At 42.4% G+C, this 21,977-nt stretch overlaps 1 protein-coding gene across 1 annotated transcript in view; it reads right to left on the bottom strand.

The window, feature by feature from the left end:
- celf4 (CUGBP, Elav-like family member 4) overlaps positions 1-21,977 on the bottom strand; it is an 89,278-nt gene that overhangs the window by 6,927 nt on the left and 60,374 nt on the right. The window contains exons 3-13 of the mRNA XM_035153025.2: positions 17,026-17,074; positions 11,316-11,444; positions 10,340-10,419; positions 9,862-10,002; positions 9,355-9,493; positions 7,954-8,106; positions 7,429-7,539; positions 4,813-4,875; positions 4,306-4,386; positions 2,749-2,892; positions 155-350 (exon numbers count right to left, since the gene is read on the bottom strand). Of these exons, the coding sequence (XP_035008916.1) occupies positions 223-350; positions 2,749-2,892; positions 4,306-4,386; positions 4,813-4,875; positions 7,429-7,539; positions 7,954-8,106; positions 9,355-9,493; positions 9,862-10,002; positions 10,340-10,419; positions 11,316-11,444; positions 17,026-17,074 (1,218 nt within the window). The 3' untranslated portion in view covers positions 155-222. The remainder of the gene's footprint in view (positions 1-154; positions 351-2,748; positions 2,893-4,305; positions 4,387-4,812; positions 4,876-7,428; positions 7,540-7,953; positions 8,107-9,354; positions 9,494-9,861; positions 10,003-10,339; positions 10,420-11,315; positions 11,445-17,025; positions 17,075-21,977) is intronic.

Here is a 21,977-nt window from a genome sequence, read left to right as displayed (position 1 = left end):
GGCAGCTGCAAATGTTTTATGACATTTATAAAAGGTTACTGAAACCACATCAGGCAGCACCATAAGTGGGCTTGCCATTTGAGCATTTGTCAATATAACATTGCATTTGTTGTGGACGCGATGGCTTAGTTAATCACCTATAAAACCGACTGACCTGTTTTTCCCTGTGTGCGACGGCTGCCCCAGGCCACCAGGATGGCGGTGGCTGGCTGGGGCGGGGGGCTAGTAGGGGCGGTTGGCATCCTTTGGCCTCTTCAGCTGCACCTTGAGCCTTTTCATGCCGATCTGAAAGCCGTTCATTGACTGGATGGCAGCTTGGGCACTACCTGGGTTGTCGAAGCTCACAAACCCTGGGGGAAAGGCCAAAAAGGAGAGAGCAAGAGAGATAAGGTTAGATGAAGCGGCAAGGACAGTTCGGGGTTACAAAAGAATGGGTCATGAGGATGAGGCAGTCTTTTAACATGTATGTATACAACTTTACAACAAGAATGGAATCATTTCATTTGGAGATAAAAATAAAAAACAATGAACATCAAATGTTTGACAAAAAAAATGCACTACGAGTTACAAGCGTTAATATAACAAAAACAATAATTGTATTTATAAAAACAATATGACAACAACAGTAGCTTCACAATATAAACAGAGAGCATGCAGCCAAAAATCACAACATGAACTTGGTGATGGGAAAACCAAAACATCAACATGGTTGTGCAGCTTTTAAGTTTCGTTTTTTTTATTTCCACTTGAAAGGGAAGAAGCATCAAATCACAAATTAAAACCAGCATTTCAAAATTGCAACATGAATAATACAACATTAATGTTGTGTTGTATTAATGAGCAAAAGCTACTTTGCAAATGGGTTGCACCTGACGGACTCTCCATTAAATACTCTCCACAATCCATTTATAATTTTCCACATAATTATATGTTCGGCTAAATTGTGCTGTCACGGCACAAAGTGAGACAGCAGCTCTTTATCTCCAGTATTCTTAACATGCAGTGCTTTGAGACAAAGGTAGAGATGAAGAGTATTTGTGTTATACACCATGTCATAAAGAGCACAATGACAAAAATAACTGTCCCAATATGACATTAAAACAGATTCATTTCACAATACAGTGCATTCAGAAATTATTCCTCAGTCTTTTCACATTTTATGTTGCAGCCTTTATTCTAATATTTAATTAATTATTTCCCTCATCTCTCACACTCAATTCACCATAATGACAAAGTGAACACAGAATTTAGGAAGCTTTTCTAAACTATGAAGGAAATAGATAAAACAAACAGACATACTTATTCAGACCCTTTGCTATGACCTTTGAGATTTTGCCTCCCATTTATCTGGATTGCCATAGAGATGTTTCGACACTGGTATACATTCAATTGGTTTGGATTTAGAAGAGGCAGGATTGGTAAGACACAGATCTAGGGAAGTGCTGCAAAAAAATGTCTGCTCCATTCAAGGTTCCCCAGAGTCTCAGTGGTCGCCACGATTCCAAATGGAAGAAGACTATTTCTAGAACTGACCACCCAGCCAAACTGAGCAATCAGGGGATAAGGGTCTTGCTGAGAGAGGTGAGCCTGATGGTCACTCTGGCTCGAGCTCCAGAGATCCTTCCGTGGAGATGCGAGAAACTTCCAGGACAACCGTCAATGTAGCACCTCACTGATCCGGGCTTAATGGCAGAATGGGCGAAAATCACTTCTCGGTGAAAGACACGTGAAAGAACCTTCAAGACTGAGAAACAAGATTCTCTCGGCTGATGAAACTGAGATTGAACTGTTTGACCTCAATTCTAAGTGTCATGTCGGGAGGAAACCAGGCACCGCTCATCACCTGCCCAACACCATCCCAAAGGTGAACCATGGTGTTTGCAGAATCATGCTGGGTGGGGGGGGGGGGGGGGGGGGGGGGGTTTAGTTATAGGGACAGAGAGACTGGTCAGGGTTGAAGGAAAGCTAAATGGAGCAAAGTACAGAGATAAAATTGATGAAAACCTGGTCCAATGCGCTCAGGACCTCAGACCGAGCCGAGGGTTCACCTTTCAGCATGACAATGACCCTCAGCACACAACCAAGACAGCACAGGAGTGGCTAGAGGGACAACTCTGTGCATGTCCTTGAGTGGCCAGAGAGAGACCAGGAAATGTCCCCGACTGTCCCTATCCAACCTGACAGAGCTGGAGAGGATCTGCAGAGAGGAATGACAGAAAATCCCCAAATCCAGGTTCACAAAGCTTTTCGCGTCGTAGCCAAAAAGATGAGTCTGTAATCGCTGTGGTTCTTCAACCACAACTGAATTAGGACTCTGAATACTTATGTCATTGTGATATTTCAGTTTTTCCTTTTTTAATAAATTTACAATAAATAAAAGTGAGTTTGGATTGATGAACAGTTTTAGCATAAGGCTGCAATATGAAACGGAAAAAGTGAAATGGTCTGAATACTTTGTGAGTGCACTGTATATTACTGAAATATTTATCAAAATAAGAAATTAGCCAGAGCTTCAAAAGAAAACAGCTTTAATGATTAATAGAGAAATCCAGACATGCTCATTCTCCATTCCAGCTTTTGCACAACTGTTGAGAAATTCTCCACTGTTTTGTTTTCAGCTTTTTTAAAGAGAGGCTGTTGAGAGGTTAGGAAGGGGGGGTGTTGACTGCAGTAAAGAAGGTGATTAGTAAAAAAGAATAATCAGAATAAATAACCAATAGTCTTTTGGTTTTGTTCATTTTTACCCACCAAAGCATTTACTTTGGTTTGTCGCCCGATCCACAAACACTTTGGAGGAGATGACATTACCGAAAGGCAGGAACATCTGCATCAGCTCTCCATCCCCAAACTCCTGAGGGAGGTGGTAGATGAACAGGTTGCAACCCTCTGGTCCTGCACATGGAAACACAGAGGGAGACATGGAGAGAGAGAGAGAGAGAGATGGGGAGAAAAAAAGAGTGATAAAGGACAAAGGTCAGAAATAGAGAGCCGAGGAGAAAGGAAAGCGGAAAAGGTAGACCGTGGCAGGAGGAGAAAGAAAATGCAAAATCATAGAAATACAAGAAAATATTGAAAGCAGAGATTAAAAAAATAAAAAGGATAGAAAATCGATTGTGTTGTTCTCACTGAATTCAATTAGTTGTTATGTGTGATATGATACTACTACATGCACTATGGGCCAATTTGGAGACATTTAAACAACCCAATAAATAGAATTATTGATAAATAGAAAATCAATCTGGAACTGTTTGATAATAAATTTATTATTTTTCAAGCAAATGTGACAGAAATGCCTTAGCTCAGTTGTGAGATTTTCAGTTTTCCTATATTAGGTGATATTAGATAAGATATCTTTGGGTTTTGGACTGTTGGTTGGAACAATCATTAAAAAAAAACGGGTTAGGGGGTTTAGGGGCTTTAAATAAGTGTGATGGTAACTTCCTCTATTTCCTGATGGACCACGGAAGCTCTGATTTGCAGATATGAGATCATTTGCTCTCCTGTTAAACTAATACCTTTGTATCCATTGCACAAGCATTCAACAACACTGTGAGAAAAGAAAATGAAGATTCAAAACCAATTTTTCAGGGATTTTAAAATACCTCGTTCACTGACTTCTATATTTGCGTTGTGATTACCTTCCTTGAAATATCATTGTCCTCTCCCTCATGTTTGGCGTCGGAGTTACAAAAGGAAGCACTTTATGTCAACACGCCGTCATCAGTGGAAAATCATTTTATGTTGTTTGACAGTTTCTGATTTAATAGAAAACTCTGGTTTTAGTTTTCACAGCTCTCCGGTATAAATAATTGAAAGACTAAATGCTTAAATGGTAACCCCTGGGATGCCACAGCTGTTTAAAGATTTGTATTATTTTGTTTATTTTCCACAAGAGGGCAGTAAGGCTCCAAGCATGGGTGTCCCAGGCATCCAGTCACGGAGGTCACTGAGTTCACAAGTAGGTTTACAGCTCAGTTTGAAACATTTGAAGTGTTGGTATAGTTAGTTAGTTACCCACAGACAACTAAGATGTCCACTCTATAGTCACTCGAATATTCTCTGAATGCTATATTTTAACACTGTGATATATAATATATGTTATCCGTGTCTCTGTATTGAATATTTTTTTCGTGTGAAATCACACATGGAAACAAAGGGAGGACTGTGATTTCCCTTGATATTTTTAAACACGCCTGTTTATTCCATGGCTACATAAAAGATGGATAGAGAAGAGGCAAATATACGTATGTGTTTGCAGCATATATGAATATTTAGGAGTGAATGGTGGGAGTGTGCGTGCGTTACCTTCTCGCTGCTGCTGTGGAATGATGGGTGGAGGGTGGGGGAAGGCTTGGCTGATCTGGCCATATGCAGCGGGGTAGGCTGCTGAGACACATACACACACAGCACGGATCAGATAACAGTCATGACTACACACACACACACACACTTGGATACATACAAACAATGTGATATATGCAGGGGCACAGCAGGCAATCGATCAGATAACAGACAATAGAGTCTACATGTCTACACACACACACACACACACACACACACACACACACACACACACACACACACACAGAGAGTGAACACAACGTGGAAAATACATTTGTGTAGTGAGACTGAACCACTTAATGTTACAGGATCAAAATTCTAATTAAAACAAAGACACATCTTTATCTCCCTGCTTTTATTTCTCTCTGTCATCCCCACAGTCTCTCTCTCTCTCTCTCTCTCTCACATGCACACTTGCTCACATGAACGTTCGCACACAGATCAGTGCTGCGGCGAGAGTGACAGACAGACCTGCATACTGCTGGACTCCTGTGTAAGCCTGCTGGAGAGGATCAGCTGCAGTGGGACTTTGAGCTGCTCCAACAGAGACACAGAGAGGGAGAAGACGGAGGGGGAGGTGGTGGTTGTGGTGTTGGAGGGGAGGATGGATGGATGGAGGTGTGTGTGTGTGTGTGTGTGTGTGTGTGTTGGGGTGTGTGAGGCACGGAGGGAGACGGACGGAGAATGTAGATGGAGGAGAGGGCACGGAGAAAGGCGAGAGTAATATATAACAAGGGTGAGAGGGAGGAGGGATGGAGGGAGAAAAGAACAGATAGGAGAAGAAAAGCAGAAAGGTTAGAGAACGGAACAGTGCGGTGTCAACTCTCCTTGCTTTCAGTGTGCGAGGAACTGAATTCTGAATCTCTCTCTCTCTCTTTCTCTCTCTCACTTTTCTGGGCTTTTTAATTAATGCACCATCCACTGCATTCTCACCCCCCCCACCCCCCAACCCCTGGTAGACAAGCAGAAAACCATAAACGTTTAAGGACCACAGGTAAAACAAAACAACAAAGAAAAACAACACACGTCTCCACTGTCACCACAGGAAAGAAAAAAGAAAGTGTCATGAACATAAACCTATTAAACACTAATCCCATTAAGGAGAGATGGATTTATTTCCCTGACAATCTACTGCAGTTAAAACATGTAAAACAGGACAAGCACCGTACACACTCACAACACTGGATGCACCTGTTGCTATGACTGCACACGTAAGAGATAAAGTTAAAACTGAACATTTCTTCCTGCACACACACTGGTAACTACCACAGATGCTGTGCCACACTTTATAACTGCCCATCTGTATACATAGTACATGCACAGTAAGTACACCACTGAGAAAACAGACAGGCACACACACACACACACACACACACACACACACACACACACACACACACACACACACACACACACACACACACACACACCAATAAACGCACTGTCACCAAAAAACCATAGAGATACTGAACACACCGTGGACTAACAGGGCTGAGAGACGGACGGCCAAGAAAGGAGAAGTACGGGCTCAAATAATAAAGGGGGTGTAAACATTTTACAGCTTGTGAAGTCATGTTCGGAAATAAATTTAAAAGGCTGTGATTGTGTGTCATTCTCCGTAAACCTGCGGAAATACATTTGCATGAGAGATTGAGCGTTTGTGAATGTGTAGAAAAGAGTGTTGGCGTGAGGCAGACATAAGATAAATGAAGTGATTAAAAATTGTGCCCGCAGTATAAAAACTATAAAAAAATATCATGCATAAATCATCACGTACCTATAGATACCTACTACTTTACGTTGTTATGGTTATGTTTAATATGTATGGACACATTGCGTATATACTTAAATGCAACATAGAAGATGTGTGTTTGTCAGAGAAAATAATATTAATAATAATAATAATTTCAGTGTTGTATCAGTAATTCTATCTCCACATTTAGTTTTTTTTTAAAGCTCCGTAATAGTGTAGAAATAATGTACAAATTAAATGAGTTTACATAAAGAAAAAAAGAAAAAGCCTCTGTCAACATCAATCTACATAATCTTTTTTTTATTTAATAAAATGTTTCTTTGTTTAATATAGAAATTACACATAGTCCAAATATATAAATTATAGTTTCTTCTAGGGCTCAAAAGCCCTTTTTATCATTTTTTTCTGTATTTTAGATTTGTAACCAAAACATTGCAAACTGAATAAAAACATTTAAGCTTGGGACAGAGTCAGTTTGGGAATAAACAGTAATACAGGTAATAAAATATGAAAGATAATACACCATCATCAGTGTCAGTTAGTCTCAGTAATTCCAGATGTAGAATCAGGGTCAAAACTTGAACTTTGTAATTTACACCGATCAGCTACAACATTAAAACCACCTGTCTAAAACAGTGTAGGTCACAAACACAGCTCTGGCCCATTGGAGAATGGACACAGGATTTTTGGGGGTGTCCTGTGGTGTTGGGACATTGGTGGCAGATCCTCAGGGTCCTGTGGGTTTTGTGGCCGGGGGCCTCTGTGGATCTGACTTGTTCCGGCATGCTTGATCGGATTGGGATCTGGGGAGTCTGGAGCCCGGGTCAAAGCCTCGGGTTCTTTGTCGTGTTCTTTCAGCCTTTCCTGAGCAGTTTTCGCAGCATGGCGGGGGCACGTCCCAGTGGGGGACACTGCTGCTGCTGGCGGGGAGTGTTTTGTGGGGGGTGGCCATGACAAAGCAGCACCCAGATGAATGTCAGGACCTGTGGTGTTCCATTGTAATGAGATGACCAGCTTCCCCTGTCTGTCGGTTTAATGTTGTGTCGGATCGGTGTAAATCTGCGTGTTTAACTTCAACCCCATGCTGAAGTTTTCTGCTTTGAATTTTAACCTTTTATTTTACTGCAGCTACAAATCTTTTTGACACATTCACAAACTTCAATTTCTTGTGCAAGTTTGCCCAGCTAGAACCACAGGCTTTCTGAAATCACTTCTGAACATTATTTTACAAGCTCAAAATCTTATTTGAGCCCATAGATAGGCGGGATGTAAGGTTGGGGGAGGACAGGTGGTTGGGGGGGGGTGGGGGGTGGGGGTGGGCAAGGGCGCGCTACCTTCAGAGAGAGAGGAGAGGAAGCAGCCACCCTGAACCCCAAAACAACTTCGCGGAGCCACGCCCAAGCCGTTTTTCTCCGAGTCCTCCCTAAAAACCAGCTCCTGCAACACTGGGGAGACAAGAGTGTAAAAAAAGACACATTTTTTCTTCCACCTCTTCACAAAAGGAACCAATGAGGTACCAGCCACAGCTCATGACACAAGCGCATACTTAGGCCCCAGCAGCCCATAAGCACCTTTGCCAAATACTCATCTCCTCGACATGCTGCACTGACTGTGCTCTGCGCCCGTCTGGCCTCAGCCTCCTGAACATGCTTCGAGGCTAGTCACGCCTGTAGGCCAGCAGCATGCACACTTTCCTCTTATAATAGGGATTCAAGCTTCACTTTCATGAAATCATGGTTCTACATAACAAGCAGTGCACATTACTTAACATTTATACTGCAGTAAAACAACAATCCTTTTCCATATTTCTAAGAATTCTTTTATGTTTCCATACGTCTAGCTGAATACATCAGGCTTACCAGGGTAATGGTGTATCCCATTGGTGAAGACAGCCTCTGCAGGGGGCTGCCCATTTGCCTGGGGGGGTGGCATGCCAGTAAAACCATTTACACTAATGGGGGAGGGAATGCTGGTCACTGTGGGGGCGCTGATGCCTGGAGGAGTGCTGCCACCTGCAGCCACGGGACACATGGGCAAAGACAGAGAGAAGCAGAAGCATTCCACCGATTATTTTTCCCCCAGAAGACATTATGGAGAAGTTTTACTTTGACCGGCTATCTAGTAACTCTTGGAAATGTCAGAGGGGCCGGTTCAGTGGGCCGGTGAAGACACTAAATGTCAGGGGTGATTTCTTGTCCCAGTAGAGCCTTTACTGTGACACAACAGCTATTAGATGTGAATTTCAGACATACTGTATGAGAACAGGGAACACAGTGTTGATGCTTCCAAATTGGTACCAATTCTATATTTGTTCTCACATGATTGGATATTGTGCCACAATGCATCATGTTCATTTGCACCCCTACAACTCATCTACATTTACAGTCTAGATTCTCTTTTAAGTCCATTTAAATCCACTGCTCTTTGCTCCCTGCTGTATTTTTCCACTGCAACAAACAGTTTCTTTTTATTCTTTACTCTCTTCAGGGACTGTTGTCTGATGCAGCTGTACATTACGTTATGCTAGTGCAGTATGTTGACAGGGAAACTGCCCAATGTACTGTATGCTATTAGATAACCTGGATAAATACTTGTTTCACTTTGTAGTCAATGGGAGTGTCACGTTTCATTTAAATTCCATCTTTAAACATGTTCAAAAATAAATATTTGTTTTCGTAACGATCTGCTCAAATTCATAATTTGTTTGTATTTAAGTGCATTAGGTTCTACCTTGTGCTTCACGAGCCTCTTATCCAGTGCTGACTCTGAGTCAGACTGTTGTTGTTCTCTTGTTAACTTGGAATGGAGAACAGATAATCATGACACCATTAGAGAGGAAATGGGAGGAGGCATTTGAATTAACACCAAAGTAAGAGAGGATTGTAAAACAAAATAAAACTAAGGCTGTTTTCTGACTTTATAAAAAGCAGTTACCTTCCGATAGCATTAGTTCTTACAGCAGTGTGCTGTGTTCCAGTTTCAATAAATAACTCCTTACTTTGAACTTGTTGAATCATAAATTTCCCTTTGTGATTGCAGGGCTATTGAAAGCCAACTGAGAGTATCAGTTTTGAAAAGATCACATTTGTCATAATGCATTGTGGGTAGGAAAATGCATTCTACAAATCTATGTTATGCTTCAGGAAATACTTGATAATCCACTTTATGTGTGAGGGAGAATATATCCTATTTTCAAGGCACGCACACAGAAATGGAAACACAGTGTGGTCCTGTAACCTTTAGTCCTCCACTAGTTTTACCTGACGTGGGGGTCAGCGGTCCTCCTGGGAGGCCATTGATGGTCGCCATGTGCTGCATCTGAGCAGCAGCAAAGGCTGCCATTGGACTGAGGTAGCCTCCCTGGCCTACAGACGCCATCAATGCTGCCTGCTGCTGCACCTGCATAGCAGAAGAGAGGGGATCGTACGGAGGGTGCAGAATGAATGAGAGGAAAGACGAAAGAGATTAAGAGGTTGCTGAGTTACGAATGAAGGAAAAAGGGGAAGGAGTGGGTGAACAAAAGGAAAGTGATGCACAGAATAAAGGAAGGATACAGAGACTATTAACCAGGTAATACATCTTGTGAAATTCCAAACCAATATAAACAGAGAGTTTTTCGAATCGTAACCTGGGGAGATATAAGTTTCCGAATTGCAGGACGTTATTCCACATTCACAAGTGAGCGCGATTTGAGCCCTTAATTTAATCTCTGTGGTTCATTGACTGAATTACTGTAGATAAAAAAGATGCTTTGCCGGACGTCTTGCCTGAGCGTAGGCTCCGTAGGCTCCAAACTGCAGGGCCATGGGGTTGAAGATGCCCATCTGACCGGCCATCTGCTGCATGCGGCGAATGGTGCGCTCCTTATCCGTGTCGGCGAACTTTACCACCAGGCTGGATGAGGCCCCCTGCGCACACACCCACACCCGCACACGCACAACACTGCATGTTAGTGTGGACTTATAGACACAGGACATAAGCTTTCATCTGCCCTTTTGCACGCACACATGCACCCATACACATCTTCTCCTATACATCCTGACAAAGCACCGGCCTCCGTGCTGTAGCCGGTGCCCATTGCAATGAAATAGTTAGGATGGGTCATATATAAGGGACAAATTTCCTGGCAGGGATTAATAAAGTATAACTTTACTTTAAGAAGGTAATTAAGCGCTGTGTGACTCATCTCTCTACGTGAGTCACCTCTCTCACATAAATCTAGAGGCTCACACACAGCGTACTCACAGGCATTGTCTGGCTCCCGTGTAGCGCACTGATGGCTGCCTGAGCTTCGGCGTGAGAGGAGTATTTTACAAATGCACAACCTAGAGAGAAAGAGGAGGAACACGGGTGAAAGGGACAAAAGAGAAAAGTTTGCAAAACATTGCCAGTAACAAGACAAAAAGCTAAAAGTTTCCAGTTTTTTTTCCCCTCACTCGGGATAAACCTCCTGTACAGCATGTTCAACAACAAGTAAACAAAGCCCTCTTTGCTGAGCAGGTTTGTTCCAGTGTTGATCAGCACTCAGTAAGTACGCTAAACATGCCTCTCTGACACCATTAACAACTTTGGGATCCTCCGATGGGGCTTAAAATGCCACAGCATTCTGGTGTCGCTTACTATTGACAAGCCCGGTTGATGAATTTGAATGATCAAGTTCCCAGTAATTATTGAGCTAAAGCCCACTTAGCCGAGTAAGCTGGCTGATGAGGCCTTGTTAATGGAGCTTCACGGAGGAATCAGAATGATCAAGCCCACTGTAATCATTAGGCTTAGTTATCATCGGGCCTCATTGATTGGCTGCTAAGCCCACTGATGAACTTCGTGCAGTGAACTTGTGTTGCACAAAAATGTTGAAGGGACAATTTTCTGGCCTGACATTAAGCCTGATGGTTAATCAGGAGGTTGACTTAGTTTTTCCTTTTCTTTTCTCCTTATCAGGCGCTTGTTGACTCACGAGGTTAACGGGGTTCATCTCTAAGGAGTTTGCTGGTTCATATCTTTCATCCCTGTGGGGCAAAGCTTTCTGATGGCATTTGCTGTTGAAATGTACAAATTGTACAGTATTCTTATGTAAGCACTGTGTGAAAATAGTCTCCTTTGGCCTCGCTCGACATAGAAAACTTTGCAAAGTCACCATCTTTGAAAGGCCAAATCATTTCTGCGCGGCAGCCTGTGAAAACGTCTGCGGGCTCAAAGTCATAAACAGCGAGAAACTCACCTTTGCTGTTTCCGTCGGGACCTCTGAGGATGGTGCATTCCTCGATGCTGCCGAAGGCCTCGAAGAGGCGCCGCACGTCGTCTTCTGACTGTTGCTTGTTGAGCATGCCCACAAAGAGCTTTCTGTCTTCTAAAAGGAAGAGGGAGAGGTCACGATCAGAGGAGCAGCAGCGCCTTTTAACATTCTCTTTTCTGTAGTTACATGTAAAAACCTTCAGGGAGAATATTTGTGATACTATATCGTGCAGCAATTTCCATTGTGGAAATGAAAGATGACATGTTGTTCACCCGGTCGTTCATGCTACAAACATCTTTGCGCCTCATTATAGCAGCACTTTAACGTTATTTCCCTGAAAAACCACTGCCTCTGTAGCTGCTACATGCTTCACTATTTTCAGCAGCTAGTCGATAACTTGCTCCACCTGCTGTTTGTTGCCGGATGTGTAGAGTGCAATGGGTTTCTCAGAAAAGACGGCACCCAAACGGAAAAGCTTCAGACTGTAAAGACGAAGCAATTACTTGAAAGACCACACTTAGTAGAGCGGAGGGGAACTGCTGCGGAGTTGGGTGATAATTCTGCGTTTGCCAGTCTAAGTGATACCTTTTCACATTACACATTTTTTTTCTGTTGGCATTTGTTTGTCTGTCAGATAAAAGCATTACACAAAAACTAGATGGATTCCCACGAAACCTGCTTGAAGGACGCAGTATGGATCAGGGAGGATCTCATTCAATTTTGAGGCGCATCCAGGATTTTTTTTTCCACTTTCGATAACATTGCAGTTGCATTCACCAATTTCCCAGGGAATCATTCATGGATCTGGATTAAAAGAATCAGGCATATTTAGGGAATTGATATGGATGCGTGTACAGTTTGATTGAATTTAAGGGAACTGTTGAGCCTTGGCAAAGGTCTGAGCTCTTCTGAGTGCTATTCTAGTTAACAAAGGTTTTATGTTTATAGGCCATCAGCTCCATTTGAAAAACAGAAATTAATTGTACAGAAACAACATCAACAGATACGGGTCTTGATTTTTACATTTAGCCCAAACATGTAGGATTTGAAATGTGTTAACTTCAGCATCAAATATGAATGGCTCTAATGGTGCAGTGCTTTCTCATGTCATATTCAGTGGTACTTGCTTCAACATCTGTGGCAAAGTACAACTTTAGATGGAGTTACTTGTGTATTAAAATATGTATTTGTTGCTTATGGTTTCAGAAAATAAAACAGATTTACAAAGGGGTTTTTGCATTTCGGGCTTTTGTAATTTTATGTTAAAAATGCATCCCCCTGTTTTTCTGTGTTTCCATCACAAATTAGAAATTGAAGATCAGTGTGTAATTAAGGCAAACAAAATGATCTTTAGTTCAGTTTCTATCCTCGGGGGAGACAGTTGGCACTTTGCCCGCAGCAGGCGTTCTTGTCACAGATGCTCATGATGAAGCCTGGCAAAGTTTGCCTAATGGCAATGACACAATGTCCACTCACATCATGTTCATTCATGAACCAGTAAACTTATATTCACAACCAAGAGCCTCAACCCTTTGGGAGAAAAAGTATTGTTAAAAGCTGATATTTCTCAGACAGTCAAAGAGCTTCCGACCTGTTCTGGCCTAAAGCTGCAGAGCTCCACACTTTAGATAACACACTCCTACAACCAGTGAATGTTGTGGTTTTTCATTTACTCTTTGGATTTCAGGCAGCCACAATTTCACAGTTCTTGCAGATTTTGTAAAAAAAGAATAGGCTTTGCATTTACCTGTTTTTTGTGGACAATGGGGAATGTGATCTGGGGAAAGATATTTTGATCTTAATAAGCTAAAAAACCCTCCAGATGTTTTTCTGCAATTGTCATAGTACCACTAATGCATTCACACATATCCACGAGAAGAACAATGCATGATATAAACTAAAGGTGAATCTGTTATAGTCTGAAGTCTTTTTTTGCTTTTCAATTTTATTATAATTTATGTTTACTTAGTTGAGAATCTGTTATCAGAATCAAAATGGGCTTCATTGGTCAAGTGTGTCTTAACATACAAGGAATCTGACTCTGGCTTTCTCTCAGTGTACTTATATAGAAATAGACATGAAGCTATGGATGTGGTCAACACAGGAAAAAGGAACACAACTCAACAAATAATGTGTGCAGGGTCTCTTGCAAAACATCCTTGTATCTATTTCAGAATTGACATAACTCGATATTAACGAACGACATGAATGACCATCCATTGGTTGGACTTGTCACACTAATGGGACACCACCTATGGTTAAAGAATTGGGCCCATCACAGGCATTAGACAAGACAGATGTGGTGGTGTGCCTGTCCTCAGGTCGACATTTAATTAAAATTGAATTGAACTGTGGATTAAGTTGCATGGTTTTTCCGGGAGGCTTCATTGAAACGGAGCGACACATTCGTTGTTGTGATTATTGTTAAATGTGCATCACGTTGAGGATGCTGGTGCCTGTTGCACAATAATGAGACAGCAAGTTTAACAAAGAAACAGATAAATTAGGCAAAAATAAATATATTGCAAGAGAACTAGTAATATGCTTTAGTCAGAGGTTATTCCAGCAGACAACTAACAACACGGACCCAGCACTCTTAGAATAAAATGCCCACTTTTCTGTGCATTAGGTAAAACATACAAGTGCATATGTTCATGCTTCATATTGTCAAGTCACACATCACCAGTTTGAGTCACATAGCAACCGACTACTTTGCACTTAGCAACTGCTGCTTTCTTCGATCTTAAAATGGACCCTTTCAGTAAATTTCATGAAATCACTATAAAAGCAACTCATAACCTCGACCACACTTATTTTTCCCAATTTAATTTTTTACAATTAAACTTTTTATGCTGTCAAAAAGAATTAGAGGATGATATAATCGGAGGCAAGTTATAAATGCAGGGGCTTAAATGAAATATAGGCAGACGGAGGTCGAGCATTAGTTCATTAGTGTGAGCACATGACAGCGTGATTGAGTCACTGAATAAGTGTTTGAGGGGGATCGTGAGGCAGATGGTGAAAGTGTGTTAGTGCACAACAGCAGCAGATGTGTCAGTGTGCAGGGCCGTCTGTTTTTACGTTACACAGATTCTTAGCTGTGTGGAAATGGATGTATATGTTCGGAAATTAATGAGCCTCAGTGCAATTGCCTTCGAATGCGCTCTGTGACTTAACATGTGTATAGGTGTGGGTAAATATGTGTGGGCATGCATGCGTGACCAGGGTCCGTTCCTCCCTGCTTGTGCGTGACAGGGTGTCCTTGCCGAGTCAACAAGACTAATCTGCGCTCTGGCCTTGCATTGGGGATGATGGTGTACGTGTGTGTGTGTGTGTGTGTGTGTGTGTGTGTGTGTGTGGGGGTGTTTACGAGAGTGGAGCACGCACCAGGAGTGGTGTGGAGGACGCACACATATGCACACACACGCGCACACAAATCTTTGTCTGTTTGCTCCCCCCTCATCTTCTCACACACATACACATTCACCTCATTGGTGGCCAAAGTCTACAGTTCCCCAGGGAGGACACCAATAAACATTACATCTTTCTCAGGGAAAGGACTGTTAACACACTCGCGCACACACACAAGAACACACACATATTCAGCTGGAGAGCAAATCAATATACACCAGAGTCTCGACAACGACGTAAACCCTCTCTCTCTCTCTCTCTCTCTCTCTCTCTCTCTCTCTCTCTCTCTCTCTCTCTATCCCTGATTTCCTCCACTGTGATATTTAGAGGCAGTCGTGTTACCAAGAATCATAAAAGTATTTGTGTCTGATTACATTTTTTTTTTTACACAGTAGTAAACAGTAGTCATTTTTATTATAACATTATCATTTGCATCATTGACAATTTTCCTTTTTCAAACAGTGGTGGAAGAAAACCACTGTATATTACCCATGTGTTGCACTTTCCATTTTGTGCAGCTCTTTACTTCTAGTCCACATCTCAGAGAGAAAGATTGTACTTTTTAATCCACTGCACTTCTACAGTAATTATTTGTTAATTTTCAGATGAATTTTTTCGATTAAAACATTTGACTATCCACTGAAATGCATTTTTTTTAAAGATTAAACTACTGTCTCTCAATCTCTTTGGTTTGGTGTCCTTTACGAAAGAGCCGTGTCTAGTTGGGGTCCATTTTCTAATCAAAACTCTCTCAGATGGTTAAATTAAAATAGCTGCTCAAGGTCCAAAGATGTCAAATTCTAAATTATTTTAAATAAAAATATTATTTTCACTGCGGGCCATTCCTTAATTTGAGAGCCACTGGGCCAAACTACCCTCATATGTAATAATTCTGAATAGCACCAACTCCAGCTGCGACAGTAAAATGCTATTTAATAGTGTCAGTATTAATACCCAGTAACATATAATAATAATATATAATACTCTAATAACAATTTAGTCACAGGGAAGAACTTGTATTTTGAGTAAACTTTACTAATAATACTGTTCTTTTTTTAGTAGGATTTTAAGTGTCTCTTAACAGTGTTCTGGTCCTCCAGATAAAGATTAGAGTTTTTCTTCTTCCACCATTAGAAATGTCAGACTCTGGCAGTATCTTTGGGAAAGAGGGATTGAGGACGGCAAAGAAATAGACACTATGGAGAATAGAGGAGAAGGATAGAAGTGGGCTGAGGTTATACATGCAGAGAAAGATAGACCCAAATAACAGACGGAGCTGTGGACGTCCTGCATTGCCCTCACTTTGCTTCCTCAGGCTCGGTGCTCGCCTCTGTTCCATCCCACTCCATCAATCATACTCACAGCTCCACCAAACTAAATAGAAGAGGATGTCGCACAATCTCCCTTCCTTTCCTTAAAGTTATTTTTTTCTTTCACAGGCTAACACCTCTCTTTCAGGCCCTATGCTTCTCCCTGCTTATCAACCTACAACTCCTTCCAACTCCATCTCTTTTTTCCCTACCCCCTCTCTTTGCTCTCCTGCTTTCTTGTGGTTGAAGAATCACTCCGGTGCCAATTATATTAACAACTGCAAAGTTTGAAAGACTCCAGCCGAAAACGGTTAAACTACATCAATCTTCTCTTGTGCAGTCCATTGATTGGTGTCAGGAGCGGGTCACTATATGTCTAGACATTGAAAATCAGCTTTAAGCTGTCTTAGCTGTCAATACAGTGCGACACACACACACACACACACACACACACACACACACACACACACACACACACACACACACACACACACACACACACACACACACACACACACACACACATGCATATACCACACAAGACAGGCTGCCACACTGTCATTCACACACATCTGTCATTTGAATTAATTTGGTCGATACAAACTTGTGACATTAATCGATTTGGTCTGTTGCAGTCACTGAAGGTGTTTGACAGAAAGAAGTGACTTGTTTCCCCCCCGAGCATGACAAGACACACTCGTGTAGGCTTCTGTGTGTATGCTGCATATATGTGCATCAGTGCATATGATGAAACTGCAAGAAATGAGGTCATACCAGCTAAGTATACAGTAAAATAACATGTTGTGGATACTGGAGGGTCCGGCCGTGCTGTCAGACTGTGTTGAAGTAGGGCATCGTGTGATGGAACAGATGATGCTTGGGCTGACATGTACCGGCAGCGTGTTTGTAGGGCTGTAACGAAGGGAGGAAAGTAGAAGAAAAAGAGTGGAAAAAGAAGGAAGGGCATACAGTACCTCCTCGGCTCTCACTGTCTGCTGGCTTCACCTGGATCGGTCTGTTCATCTGTGACAGAGACAGAGAGAGGTCAAATAATAGAAAAAAGAAGGAAACAAGAGACAAAGAAGCCAGTTACCATCAAGTACTCAAATAGTATCACATGCTTTTACCCTCCTCCCCCCTCTAAAATAACTTTTCTGGTTTCACTCAGCCAAATTGCGGGTAAAGTGTATTGAAAATCTCCAAAGCTGCAGCACTTATAGCCATTGGGGGGATAGCTAGTTTGGAATATGGGTTGGAAATATTATTTGATCTGAGATGAAAGTAGAGAGAGAAGGGTTGGAAAGGGGGGATAAGCAGAGGGATGAAGGGAACGACGGAGAGAGGGATGGCGAAGGTAACTCTGGGTCAGCGGTGCTACTGTGACTGTGTATCATCTCGGTGGCTGCTTCTGGATGCGAAACATGATTCATGATGTGGTTTATGTGCATGAGTTAATATATTGTTGTGGATCTACGCAACACACACGCAGATACACGCACACAAACATATACAGAAAATTCAACGGACAAACTCCCAGGCCTCACTACAAAATGTTCTTGCACCAACTTCTCTTAGCTTGGCACACAAGGCTGCATACACGCACACTCACACACACAAGCATACACACACACATTTGCAAAAGAATCAACACATACACCAATTATCTTGTGTGAGTTTTGAAGCTCACTACAAAAATGTATTGCACAATCTTCTCTTAGACTCACACACAAGGTTCTACACACACATGCATAGACTCACACGCACACGCACACGCACGCACACGCACACGCACACACACACAAACTGTTCCCCCAGTGTGTCCGCCAAGGCCCTCCTTTCATTTCACTCCTGCATGTCAAACCTTCCCTCTCCACCTCTCCACTCTGCTAAACGTTCGGCGGCAATCAATTTTTAATAATGCCAATCGCCACGCTGCCAGGAGGAACGGAGGGGAGTGGTGGCGTTGGAGGGTTGGGGGGTGTGTGTGTGTATGTGCCTGCGGAGGAGGGTGGGGGAGGCTGTGGCGTTGGAGGGGTCGAGGAGAGGAGAGGAGAAAGCTGAGGGGGAAGAGGGAGGAGGGAAAGGTCAAGGTTCTGTGTGATGCAGCATCATTGTTTTGCTAAATGTCATTAAATCTTTTTATTTTGGGTTTTGCTGATAAAGTTGTTGCCGTAATGAATCTTATCGTGTTCAGATGATTCACCAAAGGCAAAAAACAACCTTTGAGCATGAGGGCACGATGTCAGGACACAAACACAATTAATGCTCAGACCTTCACCCTCTTCCGGAGCTTTTCTGCTGCTAATATTAAATCTCATAATTCTCCATAACGCTTATTTAAAATAGAGTTACCCGCTCCTCGCTCTCCCTCGTCTCCTCCCTCTCTTGGATGGCTAAGAGAACCCTACTAATGTTTTTAATGTGCTGTGATGCATTATTTATCAGACCGGCTGTTGATATGGAAAAAGGATGAGAGCGGATAAAGAAAATGGGGAATGGAAGAAAGGGAGTTAAAAATGAGTTTAAAAAAAAGTGAGCGCAAAGAGAGATGAAGAAAAGAGAAAAATATAAGAAAAAAAAGGAAGGGAAGCAAATCAAAAAAAAAAGTTTGAATTGGAAAGAAAGTGACCAGAAGAAGGGTGAAACCAAGCAGGGTGAGAAAAAAAGGAGAGAAACGAATTGGAAAAAGTAAAAAAAAAAGAAGAGGGTGATGGGTGTGAAGAGAGAGGAATGTGGTAATAAAAAAGGAAGTGGGGGAAAGGAAAAAGGAGAGACGAGGCGGAGGAATGAGGAAAAGAGGACATGGGGGAGATGAGGACATAGATCAGAGAACGGGACAAGGTCAACCCAGTGCTCCCATGGGGCCTATAAGCCTGCATACATATGAGCGCTTTTACCGTGACCCATACAAATGGTCTGGCCTCAATCTGACCTAATTGTGTTCCACTTCCACTGGTTTTATATGCAAGCACTGGTGTTAACCTGCACTGTATCTAATGGCACTAACTCTCCAAGGTTCTGTTCAATTCGTTCTGGTTTTAATCTCTGCATCGAGATTTTAGGGACCGTACGAAAATGTGTGAAGGGGGAATGACCTTTGTTTTTCTCTTTAAAGGTTTTAGATAAAATCTGCAAGGCCAACGCCCCAAAAATATTAGAACAACGTCACCAACCCCCTTTGTGATGCCACGCCAAACAGGACCAAACAGGACCCTATGGAACAGGATGGGATACCAAAAACTTTAAACACCTTTCCCTGCTCTCCCAAAAAAAGCTAGACTGTCCTCCTGTCAGCAAAAATTTAAATTAAAATACCATCCCTATTTTCTGGCCTCCCTTCGCCTTACACGTTTTGTACTGTGCCTTATTATAACTGTTTTCCGCTATGAGGCATTTTCAAAAATAAATCTGCACCTCTTCCTCTCTAATATCTAGAAGCCAGTGAAGCAACCTCACCTATTCACCTCTTGAATCCCTTCATTCGTCATAACTTGTTCAGCAGACACATGCAAAATGTCCTCTCATAACTTTTTTTTAGATACAGTTCAAAAATAAAAAATGCTAAGTGTTCAAACCATTATTTTGTCAGTGACAGCTGAGTGCACTTTCATGGACTGACTATCAGTGGCCGCCATTATCCCGGGCACATAAACTGCTTCATGGTCAGTTTTATCATCCTCCTCATAATAGGGTGAGTTAGCACCAGCCCACTGGACAACTGATCCCAAAACAGTTGTTAAGACCAGACGCTGACTAGCGCGGATCACTCCCCTAGGGTTGTCTGTGGTGGAGTTGGCCATAGCCAGATGGCAGCATTGAGCAGCAGAAGCAACACAATATACAGACAATACGACAAGCTCTCTTTAGCCTAATGCTGGAATGGAACTAAAATCTCATCTACATGCACACAAAAAATGCACCGAGATGCGAACTCATACACAACAGGCACAAGCATGTAACCTTACATGAGTAGGCATGCAAGCTTATACACACACACACACACACACACAAGCTTGGCCCATGCACAAAACTGCAAAATTACAAATAGGCCTATGCATGCAAACATCCATGGAAACATATAAGACATAAGTACACACGCACACACACAATAGATATGTAAATGTATTCTTGCAAGTCCACACATGCAGCAAATTGGCTCATCTCTCAGCATGCAGATCTAATACCTCGTACGTAGCGCGCTTTTCCCCCTCCGCCTCGTACATGTGACCGTCTACTCATCCACACACATGCCTTTGAGAACAGGATGGAGCTCCACACACACACACAGACGCACGCGCGGACGCAGGCAAAGCTCCATTGTTGCTCAAAGTCCACCTCAGCAGCCTTGTGTTAGAGTGGCCTTGGTGTACCACATGATCGACAGCTCAAAAAGAACTGCGGCTACACAAATGCATTGGCGCGCGCACACACACACACACACACACACACACACACACACACACAGACGCACGCGCTCACACCGCGCACGTTCTTGCTACACTTCTCTGTTGATTATGTAACTCAATGACAGCGCTCTGCCTCAGTGCTGCCATAGATTCTCTGCTAACTAGAAGCTGAGGGAATTCATGGTCTGCACGCAGTCTGTGCTGTACCAAACTGGTGAGTCATTCTTCTGAATCAGTCTCGTACGGCCTGAATGTGTAGCGAGATTAGCTGAAAACAGTGTGCGACTATCGTTTGCTTTATTGGATTCTACCTTGAAACGGGACAAAATTGAAGTCCTTGATCCGAGTTTGGTTGCTTACTGTATTGATTTCACTGCGTATGAAGCACAACAACAAAGTTACCAAAACAACGTTACGATGACAACTCTATGGGATTTTTATCCACTGAATTTCTGTGCAGCACCTTGTTATGTCAAATGTGCTTCAAATTCAGTTTATCACAAGTTGCTCAAGACGGTGCAAGCGCTCACAACAACAACACACAGAGCACACACACACACACACACACACACATACACACACACACACGAGTCGCTCACACCGCCATCATTGTCTGTGAAAAAGCAGAATATTGAAAATCTGCTTTACGAAACACGGGAGAGGAGGTAGGATTTTCTCATTTTCACCCTCCTCTGGCAGATGTGTTTTTGAGAGAGAGAGCGGAGCAGTGCAGGCCAGGTCATTTCATTATCACAGTGAGAAAGCACTCCATGAAACTCTCCCAGGGAAGCAAGGAAGGCTGCCTTCATAATGTTCCCCCCCTCTACTATTGTCAAAACTTGCTCTATTTTACATTCTGCAGCTGAAGGCCCCCATTTTTTTCCCCTTTTACATTCCGAATGCTTTCATTCCGTCTTCGTCCCATTTGAAGGTGTTTTGCGTTTTTCGTGCTCTCTCTTCATACATATATTTACTGATTTTTAAGTGTTGTGTATTTGAAGACAACATCTGGAGCAGCTATGTTGAAGTTCCTCTCTTTGGCATTGATTAAACAAAAAAATAAATAAACATCTCCCGTCCTCAAAATTACATATTTAGAAGTTGTTTTCTGTTTTTTTTTTATGATTCTGTGCTGGAACACTACCAATGGGTCTAAGTGTAACCGAATGCCCGTATTCATATTGTCAAATGAATCACTGGCACTCGACCCAGATCTGCTTTCCAAAAGTATCTCAGCATGCAACACACAACACTCATCGTGGGATGGAAACATGCCAATGGAAACATTAGCTGAACAAATATGGTTATAACCCTGAGATGCTTTTGGGAAACTGGGCCCTTGTGTGGAGCAGGAGAAAAAAAAAAGAGCCTGTGTTTGGAAGATTAGCTGAACAAACTAGAAACATTTAGCAGGTATGTAATAGATTTCACAAAGAGGACAGCCTATTTTAAAAGTATTGATTTGACATTAGTTCACAGAAGCGCTACAATCACATGGGATATCTTCCTACGTTCCCAGC

Source organism: Hippoglossus stenolepis, chromosome 3, assembly GCF_022539355.2.
Source record: "Hippoglossus stenolepis isolate QCI-W04-F060 chromosome 3, HSTE1.2, whole genome shotgun sequence".
Lineage (NCBI taxonomy): Eukaryota > Metazoa > Chordata > Actinopteri > Pleuronectiformes > Pleuronectidae > Hippoglossus > Hippoglossus stenolepis.
The sequence above is the reverse complement of the archived record's forward strand: the minus strand, read 5'-3'. Positions and strand labels throughout refer to the sequence as shown.